The sequence below is a fragment of the Lepus europaeus genome, chromosome 23, assembly GCF_033115175.1.
Source record: "Lepus europaeus isolate LE1 chromosome 23, mLepTim1.pri, whole genome shotgun sequence".
In the NCBI taxonomy this organism is placed as follows: Eukaryota; Metazoa; Chordata; class Mammalia; order Lagomorpha; family Leporidae; genus Lepus; species Lepus europaeus.
The window spans coordinates 25,757,545-25,769,801 of NC_084849.1; the positions used below are offsets into that span (position 1 = coordinate 25,757,545).

The 12,257-nt window shown below is 54.7% G+C and overlaps 1 protein-coding gene across 1 annotated transcript in view; it reads left to right on the forward strand.

Moving 5' to 3' along the window:
• Nucleotides 1-7,457, forward strand: part of LOC133752048 (sodium/glucose cotransporter 1-like) — a 57,262-nt gene extending 49,805 nt beyond the window's left edge. The window contains exons 11-13 of the mRNA XM_062182326.1: nucleotides 2,718-2,936; nucleotides 4,972-5,074; nucleotides 7,165-7,457. Coding sequence (XP_062038310.1) covers nucleotides 2,718-2,936; nucleotides 4,972-5,074; nucleotides 7,165-7,457 — 615 coding nt within the window. The remainder of the gene's footprint in view (nucleotides 1-2,717; nucleotides 2,937-4,971; nucleotides 5,075-7,164) is intronic.
• The last annotated feature ends 4,800 nt before the right edge of the window (nucleotides 7,458-12,257 follow it).

Below are 12,257 nucleotides of genomic sequence, written 5' to 3' on the forward strand. Positions count from 1 at the left end.
CCTGTAGTTCCGAGTTCCTTCTCCAGCCACTCCCCACCCCATCATTTGCATGGACCGTTTGCTTTGCCAGAAATATCTGTTTACTCCCCCGCACCTGGCCAGTGCTTTCTTCCAGACTCATCTCAGGGGCTCCGTTCTCCAGAGCAGAGCAGGGGTGGAGAACCTTCAGCCTGCAGGCCATGTAAAGCCTTTCCAGGGCAACCACAGGCGAGACTCAAGATTCAATAAATCTACAGCATTTTGTGATTTTGTATGGCCTGCAAATGATGTTACAGTTACCCAAATGGGGCCGGTGCCATGGCTCAACAGGCTAATCCTCTGTCTGCGGCACTGACACACCGGGTTCTAGTCCCGGTCAGGGTGCCGGATTCTGTCCCGGTTGCCCCTCTTCCAGGCCAGCTCTCTGCTATGGCCCGGGAATGCAGTGGAGGATGGCCCAAGTGCTTGGGCCCTGCACCCGCATGGGAGACCAGGAGAAGTGCCTGGCTCCTGGCTTCAGATCAGCGCAGTGCGCTGGCCACAGCGCGCCGGCCGAGGTGACCATTGGAGGGTGAACCAACAGCAAAGGAAGACCTTTCTCTCTGTCTCTCTCTCTCACTGTCCACTCTGCCTGTCAAAAAAAAAAAAAAAACAATTACCCAAATGGCCCTTGGCAGAAAAATGTACCCCCCCCCCGCCTGCCTTCTCTAGACAACTGGCTAGAGCAGGAACCCTGCTTCCTGCTCCGCCTTCTCAACAGGATTCCCTGTAGCCCAGGCCTGCACTCCAAGGACGCCAGAGCTGCTTCTCTCTGCTCTGCTGGAAGGCACATGGGCAAGGGGAGCAGGAGTCAGGGGATTTTGCCTCCCAGGCACGATGCTGGCCTCAGGGTCTGGGAGCCCAGCACCAGGCAAAATGCCGGGGGCGGAGTCTGGTGGTGGGCTTCCTGCTACCACACCTAAGGCTGGAGAACTCTCCAGGCCTCTCCCCTGCTATGGCCAGGGGCTCCTCATCTGGCTTCTGCCCTTTGCCTTCAGTAAGTGAGTCCATACAAGGGGCTTTCAAAAGGTTCATGAAAAATGAATATTATGGAGGAAAAAACTATGCCTGAATTTCAATATTTGGGTCACCAACATAAGCATATCCTTTCATTCCATTTTCCATGAACGCTTGACCTCGCACTGTGTCCTCTGTCTCCTCTGCCATCCGTGCCCCTGAGTCAGGCCCAAGACCGATCCTTGCTCTTACAGAGTAGAGGTGCAGGTAGCTGAGGTGGAGGGGACAGACAACACCCGCTGAGGAGGTTGAGGTTTCTGACAGTCGTGTGTTGCTGTTTGGGAGAGAAGACAGGGAAAGGGCTTTGGTAGAGTGGTTAAAACGCCACGTGCGACACTACCTCCCGTTTCAGAGTGCCTTGTCCCAAGTCCTGGCTCTGCTCGGGATGCCAGCCTCCTGCTAATGTGCTCCCTGAGAGGCAGCAGGTGACAGCTCAAACACCTGGGCCCCTGCCAGCCACGCGGGAGACCTGGATTGCATTCCATTAACTAAGGAGGTGGAAAAAGACCTCTCCAAAGAAGTGACCTTGAATCTGAAACCTGAAGGGCAAGACAGAAATACCAAGATCTGGAGAAGACCCAAGAAGACAGATGGGCAAGGGGGAAGCCCCCAGCCAGAAACAGAAGGGCAGGCTGGAGGTGTGGGAAGATGGCCGTGATGACCAGAGGGAAAAGACCAAGGAGATAGAGCCGCTGGGCTGGCCTGGGCGTGGGGGTGTTGAGGTCTGATCGTATTGGAGGTGGTGGGAAGTCATTGGGCTTTAGGCAAAGGCATGGCATCACCAAGGGGAGCCTGGAGAGAGCATTCCAGCTCCTGTGAGCAAGCAGGGAACCAGGCAGGGCCCACCTGCCCCTGAGAAGAGCACAGGCCGGGGTTAGGTCTGGGTTGCCATAGAGATGGTGGCGAGAGCTGGGATCCCAGATACCTTTGGGAGGCACAGCCAACAGGATCTGGTGAGAGGCGGGACAAGATGGAAAGGAAGGCGGCAGGGATGGTGCCTGAGACTTTGACCTGAGCAGCCAGGGAGATGGAGGGGCTACTTAGAGAACAGGAGAAGACAACACTTTTTTTTTTGACACATTTATTGAGATGCCCATTCATTATCTCACTCAAGATTGTAAATCCTCTGATTGACCCAAGAGAGTGCAGGCGTCTCGGGCCTGGCATGTCCTCACCGTTGCACACTCTGCTTCTATGAGGTCCTGAGATGGCTCCCCAGGACAAGTTTAAGTTCAGTGGCCTCAGGGCCTGCACCGTGGCTCAATAGGCTAATCCTCCACCTTGCAGCGCCGGCACACCGGGTTCTAGTCCCGGTCGGGGCGCCGGATTCTATCCCGGTTGCCCCTCTTCCAGGCCAGCTCTCTGCTGTGGCCAGGGAGTGCAGTGGAGGATGGCCCAAGTCCTTGGGCCCTGCACCCCATGGGAGACCAGGAGAAGCACCTGGCTCCTGCCTTCGGATCAGCGCGGTGTGCCAGCCGCAGCGCGCCAGCCGTGGCAGCCATTGGAGAGTGAACCAACGGCAAATGGAAGACCTTTGTCTCTGTCTCTCTCTCTCACTGTCCACTCTGCCTGTCAAAAAAAAAAAAAAAAGTTCAGTGGCCTCGTCAGGAGAGTGAGGACGAAGCCAGTCGGTCTCAGTCGTCTCCCTCACAGGTGACTCTGAGGGCCCCCTTCTTTGGCAGGGTGCCTTCTGGGGGCTGATTTTGGGCACTGTGATGGGCTTCTCTCGAGTGCTGCTCGACTTCGTCTTCAGCCAGCCCTGGAGCTGCATGCAGGAGAGCAGGTGTCCTGCCTTCCTCTGTGGCGTGCACTACCTCTACTTCAACTTGATCCTCTTGGCGATCAGCCTGCTCAGCATGCTGGTGATCTCCCTGGCCACGGACCCCATTCCCGACAAACACGTGAGTGCTGCTGGGAGCCCAACCCCAGGGTCCCCAGGGTCCCTGCCTTCTCTCTGGATGTGGGCAAGCTGGGAGTGGGACTGGGGTGGGTCAGAAACAGCCCCAGCACACGGAAAGGACCCTGCCTTTAAACACAGAGCTCAATGGAAAGCTCTTCAAAGAGCTGGCGATTAGGTATCCATTCAGACTGAGGAATTTGGCTCTGAAAAAAATGCAAAGTTGCCCTGGCAGTCTTGAGGTCACTCACCTCCACGTGTGAATTATTGTAATCCCAGCAGGCCCAGCAGCTGCCCACCTGGAGGGGATTAAGCCAGAGGGAGGGGGAGGGGCAGTGGTACTGGCAGCTGCCCCTGAGTCACAGCTTAGAAGCACGGCCAACCTCCCAGCAGGCAGCTGTCCGGCATGGTGGTTTTGAGGCTCTGTTAGAAAGCCTGGGCTTGGCCTGCACCGCGGCTCACTAGGCTAATCCTCCGCCTGCGGCACCGGCACACTGTGTTCTAGTTCCAGTTGGGGCACCGGTTCTGTCCTGGTTGCCCCTCTTCCAGGCCAGCTCTCTGCTGTGGCCCGGGAAGGCAGTGGAGGATGGCCCAAGTGCTTAGGCCCTGCACCCACATGGGAGACCAGGGAGAAGCACCTGGCTCCTAGCTTCAGATAGGCACAGAGCGCCGGCCTTAGCAGCCATTTGAGGGGGTGGACAAACGGAAGGAAGACCTTTCTCTCTCTCTCACTGTCTAACTCTGCCAGTCAAAAAAAAAAAAAAAAGAAAGAAAGAAAGAAAGAAAGCCTGGGCTCAGGGAAGTTGGGTGTCTCACCCAAGGTAACAAAACTAGTGGACCTGACTGTATCCTGGCTCTGAAGCCCCACCGTGTCACCTGCTCCCACACCTTAGCAGGACAGAGTTCCACCCCACCCCACCCCACCCACACAGCAGGAAGGAGGGTCCTGGAAGTCTATCTGAAGTTGGGGAGTCTCCTCAGAGGCATGGGTATGCAAGAGCTGGGTGCCTTTTCTACAGTGTTGCCCTGGGTCTGATCAAAGCTGGGATTCTATCATCAAGGCCAAATCTCAGGGGCAGGGAAACTTGGAAGACTGCCAGCCTCGGGGTTCCCAGCCCCCCAGTAGACTCTGGGTTCCCCCTCTGGCCACTCTCTGTGCCTGGCTTCCATTTGGCTGTTGGAAGAAGGGCAGAGTGAGTGGGGAGAAGTGGTGGATGCTCGCGCCCTACTGTGATCGGTCCCTGCCTTGGCAACCACAGTGCAAGGGGGTCTTCCCTGCTCCCAGCACCTTGAGATGCTGGGGGTAGGTAGCTGGCTTTTGTGTTCTGTTGCTCGGGGTCTCTGAGTTTCAGATCGTCTTCCTTTCCTGCTGCTCGCATCATCTCAACCTTGTGCCTGTGCCCTTTCTCACTTAGCCGAGTGTGTTTTGAGCCTCTCCCAGCCGCCTAGCAGCCGCCAGTTTCCTAAAAACACATGGTAGCTGCCGAGAGGGAGGGGGACATGAGAGGGAAAGTAGTATCTATGGGCCAGTGACCATGTGCCAGGCACCGCAAACCCCGTCCTGGGGCCAGGTGCATCTACCCTGGGCTGAGCCACTGCCCTCTCTGGGGTCCAGTAGAGGCTTCTAGAATGTCTGAAGCTCTGGGTCCACCCTGCCATGCTCACCCCAACAATAGCCACCCCCCACCATGCCACCAGAAGTAGATGGGGTGAGGGGTACTTCTACCTGAAAGGGTGCGGGTTCCTAGAGTCTCACAAGGGAAGGAGCCCCAAGCTCAATGGCCTCCAACTCCTTGCTTTACCCTGAAGGACAGTGAGGCCCAGATGGGTTGAGTCACCCTCTGCCAAAGGCACACAGCCACACGGTACCAGAGCCAGGACTGAAACCCAGACTTCCTGGCTCCTCCACTTTCCCATCCCACATTCCTCCCACCTTCTGTTAGAGTCCCACAGCCAGATCTCCTCCCAGTCCACGGGGGCCCTGGTGCCCAGCCTCAGCCGGTCCCGCCTGGTGGTGACACACCCTTGCTCTCCCCCAGCTGCACCGGCTCTGCTGGAGTTTGCGCAACAGCCAGGAGGAAAGGGTGGATCTGAAGGTGGAAATGCAGTGGAAGAGACTCTCCAAGTACCCGCCGCAGCCCGGTGAGAAGGAAGAGCCGTGGCCTGGGAGGGGGCCCTGCGTGGAGCATGGCGGGTGACATGGCCTGCACCCCACAGCCTTCACCCCCAAAATATGCTCTTATAGGCAGAGTCCCTGTCTTTCATTTTCCCTAAGATACCTCCTGAGATGGTGACTCCAAGAGCATATCTTGGGCGGGAGGGAGGGGGCAGCAGACACACTGGCGGGCCCCTGGGGGTCTGAGACAGGGAGAGGAGATGCCAGGTCGAAGCTGGAGCCAGAGGACCCCAGGTGATGAGCAGGAGGCAGCAGAGGCAAAGACAGCAGCAGTGCTGAGCATCACAGAAACTTTTCCAGGGGCAGGGATGGTCCACTGAGGCGAATGTTAATGGGCAGAGAGAGGTGAGGCCTGTGAACCGACCCTGGGGTTTGGCCTCACAGACGCTGTGCTGTGCCTCCCACAGAGCCAGCTGGAGGAGAGGCCAGTGGCACAGGAATTCAAATCCAGAGGGCTCCTCGGAGGAGACAGGAAGGAATGGGGAGAGAGAGAGAAAAGCAGCCCCACCTAAGAGAGCACCAGAGTCTGGGAACAAACTGTGTCTCAATCCGAACAGGAAGGCAAAGAGGGTTCCATGGGGAGGCGGAGACCCTGGAGCCTCCAGAAGGCCAGGAGGGAGGTTTTGGCAGCTGGGGTCAGAAGGGAGCGTTCAGGGCCACCAGGGAGGTGACCTGAGCTGATTGGGCCCTGACGCACATGGGGATAAATACGATAATGAGATTAGCCTGAGTCCCCAGCAGAGGTGGGGATGAGCCTGAGAGTCTGGTGGGGGAGGGAAGGTAGCAAAGGGCCTGGCTGAGAAGAGCAGGGTCTGGGGCCCCCTCTCCATGCCTGCCTGGAAGGTGCCCAGGGCACCCTCCTGACACCTGCAGATGGAAGTGTGTGTCTGGCCCCCAGTGCCCGTTGTTCACCCTTCTCCTAGAGTGGGGTGTAAATTGACTGTGGGTGCTCATGATATTCCAGGACTGCCAAAATGATAGCCCATGTGATAGGTACAATTACTAATCCCATTTTAGAACAGCAGAAACCGAGGCATTGGGCAGTCATGTATTGGCCCCAGGCCCTGCATGTCATCAGTAATGGTCAGCTGGGATTTGCACACAGGTGGTCTAACCCCTGGACCAGCCAGCTGCCTGTCACACAGCCTGGGCTGTTTGGGTAACAGCTGTGCCTTGGGGCTTGCCACTGAATGACCAGTGCCTCTCCCAGAATCCTCTTGTGTCCTGGAAGTTACATGACAGTATGATACAGTGACATGGGCACTTGAGACCAGAAGCAAGAGTCTGGTGGCCAGGACTTCTCAGTCCTGACGTCAAATGTCTGTCCCCAGCCGATGGGTTTCAGCTCCCTGATGCCTCTCAGCCAGACTGCTGAGACTGAGACATAGGCGATGGCGCCATGCACACCACAGGGAGCCCGCTCTGACTGACAGAAGAAAACCATTCCCAGGAACACTCTGGGGTCACATTCCAGGCACTGGCTGGGCCCAGGCTGCTATACCGGAGCTGGCCATGGTGCTGACAGCAGGCCCCAAGGGCAAGCCAGCGCCTACCTCCCGGGCAGCCGCAGGAGTAACAATCAGGCCCTGTGGTTAGGCATTTTCAGTCTTTGACTCAGGGAAATGAATGGCCACCTTGGGATTCCAAGCCCTTTCAAGGGCCCAGGGATGGCCTTACTTGGGGCCAACCAGTGGGACTGGTAGGTGCCTGGAGAAGACACTCCCTGAGAGGTTGCCAGCGAGAGTAGTGTCTTTGGTTCTGTGAGTGTAGGGACTAGGGGATGGGGGCTGCCCAGAGGAGCTGCAGAGACAGGGAAGCTCCCCAGGGAGGGCCCCAGAGACACCACCTCCACTGCTCCATCGAGGGGTGTGGCTCAGCTCAGAGCACTACAGCCCCGAACATCCCACAGTGTCGCCCAGGCCCCTCATTCCCCTCTGTCACATGTCAGCATCTTTCACGCAAGGATGAAGTCCATGGGCTTTACACAAGACTTGCTGCCAGGAGGTGACAGCCTGAAGGTCCTCCTCCTGACCATCGCCCATCCCCTCTGTTCCAGAGATGTTCAAGGAGGGCCACTCCTGCATCTGGAGGACTTGGACGCTGTTCTGTGGCCTGGACCCCCAACCAGGCCCCAAGCTGGCCCCAGAAAAGGTGAAGGAGGAGGCAGTGCAGCAGAGGGACCTGTCGCTGGAAGGGGCAGAGGGGCTGGCCCCAGGAGAGGCAACCAGGAGGTCAGAAGATGCAAAGAGGGGTGGCAGGTGGCCAAAGCCCCTGGTGAAGTGGGTGCTCAATGGCTTCTTGCTCGGCTTGATCACATTTGTGGTTGCCGGCTTCATCTACTATGCCTGAGGCCACTGTGGCCCAGGGCAGCTGGGAGGGCAGGCAGAGCTGCCCCATGTTCCAGGGTCCCTGGCATAAAGGGGGTCTAGCATTTCCTCTGGGAATGCCCAAGGACATGGGGCCAAGGATGGCTCTAATGAGAACACTCCCTCTGTGTCAGATGTCAAGTGCCACTAGCCACAAGGCCTTTGTGCCGGGCAGAAGGACAGAGTGAAGTCCATTTGTGATGACATACTATGCAAATGAGAACAGCTGTTCCTTTGCAGAATGAGTCATTTTCTCCAAATGGTTCTCCTGCATAAACACTGACTTTCACTTTAAATTTAATTTTGGCTTTTTATCTCTAGATATATTTGGGGTTTTTGCTTGTGTTTACTTGACTCTCACCATTTCTCTCCAACCTCTGTTGCTTTGTTCTTCACTAGTTTTTGAATGTACAGTCCTGCTAGCAAAGACATTGTACTGTATAAGCCCTGCCCTGCCCCCTGCGCCACTCCATCAGGGGATGTCAGCCACAGGTGCTATGAGTGCTGATGACCACACAGGCCATGGAGCCACAGCCTGGACCAGGCTTCCCACAGCTCAGCATGGGCGGGGGACGGGAGCGGGCACCTGCCACAGCATGGGCACAGGCTCAGTCTGTCTGTGGCAAGGACGGCCACTCTGTAGGGACTCCCTAAACCTCCCCTTCCTCCTCCTTATTCTCAGGCCAGAATACATATCTGTGTCTTTAGGAGAAGTTTCCCACGCCCTGACGTGGTGTGGGGGCAGCCTAGCCAGCACCATGCAAAGCACCCTGAAGGCTCCTCGAGGACCTGCCCTCACCTCTCTTTCATCCTCATGTGATAGTTTCGAGGGCCCACTCTATGCCAGCCACTGAGTTGAGCTGCAGGAAAACAGCTATGCATGGAGCATAGGGATCTGCTCTGAGGGCATACAGTCAAGGGAGAAACACCAATAGCTGGCATTTCGCATGGCCTGCTGTTCTTGTACCAGGGCAAGTGCATTATCACGTTCAAGCCATAGAACCACCCTTGGCGGGGGGGGGGGGGGGATTAGGGTTAAACACATTTCATAGGGGAAGAGACTGGAGGGTGGGTATGAGCCCCCACTCTTGCCTGCCATGCAGTGTGTGTGCTGCAGGAGCACCCAGCAGGGGATCACAGAGGGGACAGCACATCAGAAGACATGGGCTGGGGCTCAAGGCATATCACATATGTGGGAGGACAGTGGGGGTTTTTCCATTGCCTTAGGATCCTAAGTGTCCAAGAGTGGATGCAGGGAGGGGATGGAATGAGATTTGCCAGGCTGCTGCTGGGAAGACAAGGAGACCCTCCAGGAGACTGCTAGAGCATGCAGGCAAGTTAGTGACACAGAGGCAAAGAGAGGGGGCCTTTTGCAGGGAAGGCCCCGTGGTGACTGGCTTGAGCACGTGGAGACTGGCCACACTGGGGGAAGGTCTCTGTTTCCCGTGTGTTGGGTCTGAACTGCATGCCATTATTTATTACCATCTTGGTAGCACTCGGTCTTCTGATCCATGAAAATGGGCTATCTTCCCTTTTCTTTTGGTCTTTACAATGCTTTGTTTTTCAAAGCCAACGTCTTGCCCTTCTTTTGTCAATTTTATTTCTAAGTGTTTTTGTTCTTTTTGATGATACTATAAGTGAAATTTTCTTTTTTAAAAAAATATTTATTTATTTGAAAGGCAGAGTTAGAGAGAGACAGAGGCAGAGAGAGAGAGAGAGAGAAAGTCTTCCATCCATTGGTTCACTCCCCCAGATGGCTGCAAATGACTGGAGCTACACAGATCAGAAGCCAGGAGCCAGGAGACTCTTTCAGGTCTCCCATGTATGTGCAGGAACCCAAAGACTTGGGCCATCTTCTGCTGCTTTCCCAGGCCACACCAGAGAGCTAGATTGGAAGTGGAGCAGCCAGGACTCAAACCAGAGCTCATACGGGATGCCAGCACTGCAGACCGGGGCTTTAACCCAGTCTATGCTACAGCACCGGCCCCAAAATTGTTTTCTTAATTTTTTTTGGGTGGTTCGTTGGTAGCATATACAAATACAGTTGATTTTTTTATTGTGACCTTGTGTCTTGCAACATTGCTGAACTTGTTCTAACTAGTTCTCATGGATTTTAAGTGTATATCCTCAAGATCTTTTTTAGGTAAGATCATGAAATCTGTGAATAGAGACAGTTTGCACCTTTCTTTCTGATCTGGAAGCCTTTTATTTCTGCATCTTGACCAAGTACCCTGTCTAGAACCTCCAGAATGTGGTTGAGCAGAAATGGCAAGACATCCTTGCCTTGTTCCTGATCTCTGGGAGAAAGCAATTTTTCATCATAAAATATGTGTTGCCAGCTGTGAGTTTTTGCAGTTTTTTAAATTGTGTTGAGGAAGTTCCCATCTATTCCTAGTTTGCTGAGAGTTTGTTTTTAATCAGGAATGGGAGCTGAATTTTTGTGGAATGCTTTACATCTTTTTTAAGATGTATTTATTTATTTATTTATTTGAAGCGGGGCAGGGGGAGAGACAGAGATCTTTCATTTGCTTGTTCACTACCCAGATGGCCACAACATTTGAACCAGGCCAAACCCAGGAGCCAGGAGCCCCAGCCAGGTCTCCCACATGTGTGGCAGGGGCCCAAACACTTAGGCCACCTTCTGCTGCTTTTCCCAGGCCATCAGCAGGGAGCTGGGTGGGAAAGGGAGCAGCAAACCAGCACCTGTATGGGATGCCAGCATTGCAAGTAGCAGCTTTACCTGCTACTCCACAAGGCCTGTCTGCATCTGTTAAGATGATCTTGTGGGGGCCGGTGCTGTAGCATAGCAGGTAAAGCCGCAGCCAGTAGTGTGGCATCCCATGTGGGCACCAGTTCAAATCTCAGCTGCTCCTCTCCCAATCCAGTTCTCTGCTATGGACTGGAAGGGCAGTGGAGGATGGCCCAAGTCCTTGGGCCCCTGCACCCGCATGGGAGACCTGGAAGAAGCTCCTGGCTCCTGCCTTTGGATCTGAGTAGCTCCAGGCATTGCAGCCATCTGGGGAGTGAACCATCAGATGGAAGACCTCTCTCTCTCTCTCTCTCTCTCTCTACCTTTCTGTAACTCTGCCTTTCATATAAATAAATAAACATTTTTTTAAAAGATGATCCTGTGATTTTTGTCCTGTATTCTATCTCTGTGGTGTGTGACATTAATTGATTCTCATATGTTAAACCAAGCATGCTTTCCTGGGGTAAGTCCCACTTGGTCGTGGTATATATCCTTCTTATATGTTGCTGGACTTGGTTTGCTAATTTGAGGTCTTGTGTCTGTATCCACAAGGAATGTTGGTCTATAGGTCTCTTTCCTTGTGCTGTCTTTGTGGTATCAGGGTAATAGCAAAGAGTTAGAAAAAGCTCCTTTCTCTTTATTCTTTGGGAGTGTGTGAAGGACTGCTCTTAATTGTCCCTAGAGACTATTTTTTAAGTAGTATTTATTTATTTACTTGAGAGGCAGAGTTACAGACAGAAAGAGGGAGACAGAGAGAAAGGTCTTCCATCTGCTGGTTCACTCCGCAAATGGCAGCAACTGCTGGAACTGTACCAATCTGAAGCCAGGAGCTTCTTCCGGGTCTCCCACGTGGGTGCAGGGCCCAAGCACTGGCCATCTTCTACTGCTTTCCTAGGCTATCAGCAGGGAGCTGGATCAGAAGTAGAGCAGCCGGGACTCAAATTGGCGCTCACTGGGATGCTGCCAGAGCCACACACACACACACCCCAAGGCCAGGGGGACATTTAGGGGTAGATGCTAACTTGGAGTTAAAGGTCCAGGGGAGAGAGGGCAGAGGTCAGGCCCAGGTAAGAAGGAAGCCAGCCGGCGCCGTGGCTCAACAGGCTAATCCTCCGCCTTGTGGCGCCGGCACACCGGGTTCTAGTCCCGGTCGGGGCACCGGATTCTATCCCGGTTGCCCCTCTTCCAGGCCAGCTCTCTGCTATGGCCCGGGAGTGCAGTGGAGGATGGCCCAAGTGCTTGGGCCCTGCACCCGCATGGGAAACCAGGAGAAGCACCTGGCTCCTGGCTTCGGATCAGCGCGATGTGCTGGCCGCAGCGGCCATTGGAGGGTGAACCAACAGCAAAAAGGAAGACCTTTCTCTCTGTCTCTCTCTCACTGTCCACTCTGCCTGTCAAAAATAAAAAAATAAAAAATAAATAAATAAAATTTTAAAAAAAGAAGGAAGCCAGGCAGATGAGACAGTGCAGAGGAAGTGGGGTAAGGAGGGCCTCGACAGGACCGTGAGAAACACTGACACTGTGAGAAGGTGCAGAGAGGGGGTGTTCTACAAAGGGGGCCAGGACCAGCAGAAGGGGAGGAGCCAGCCTGCTATGAGTTGAGGAGCATCTGGGACACAAGGAAGGCGAGCTCCCTGAGCACCTGTTTCACTGAAGGAGAAAAGATCTCCTTTTCTAAAGGATGGCATCTAAGCTGAAACCCCAGCTAGGCCCAGCAGCCAGCCCCTTCCAAACAAGAGAGCCTCGCTGGGCTGATCCTTTAATTCCAGCGACACTAACCTCCCTGTGTTTCCGGGAGGGGAAGTGGGGGGCCCCTGGGGCTCACGGCAAGGACCACAAGAAGAGGCTCTGGTTTTGCTGATAATGTGTATTCTGGGAGGAGTGGGCTTCCCACAGGAAACAAGACTGCCCAGCGGTGACATGGGTGAGGGAAGCCCCTGCCGAAGAGCCAGAAGCGTCTACGAGCTCCTGGGGGACAATTAAGGCACCCGCCCAGCCCCCAGCCCCAATGCTAAGCTCTGCACCTGCAGCAAC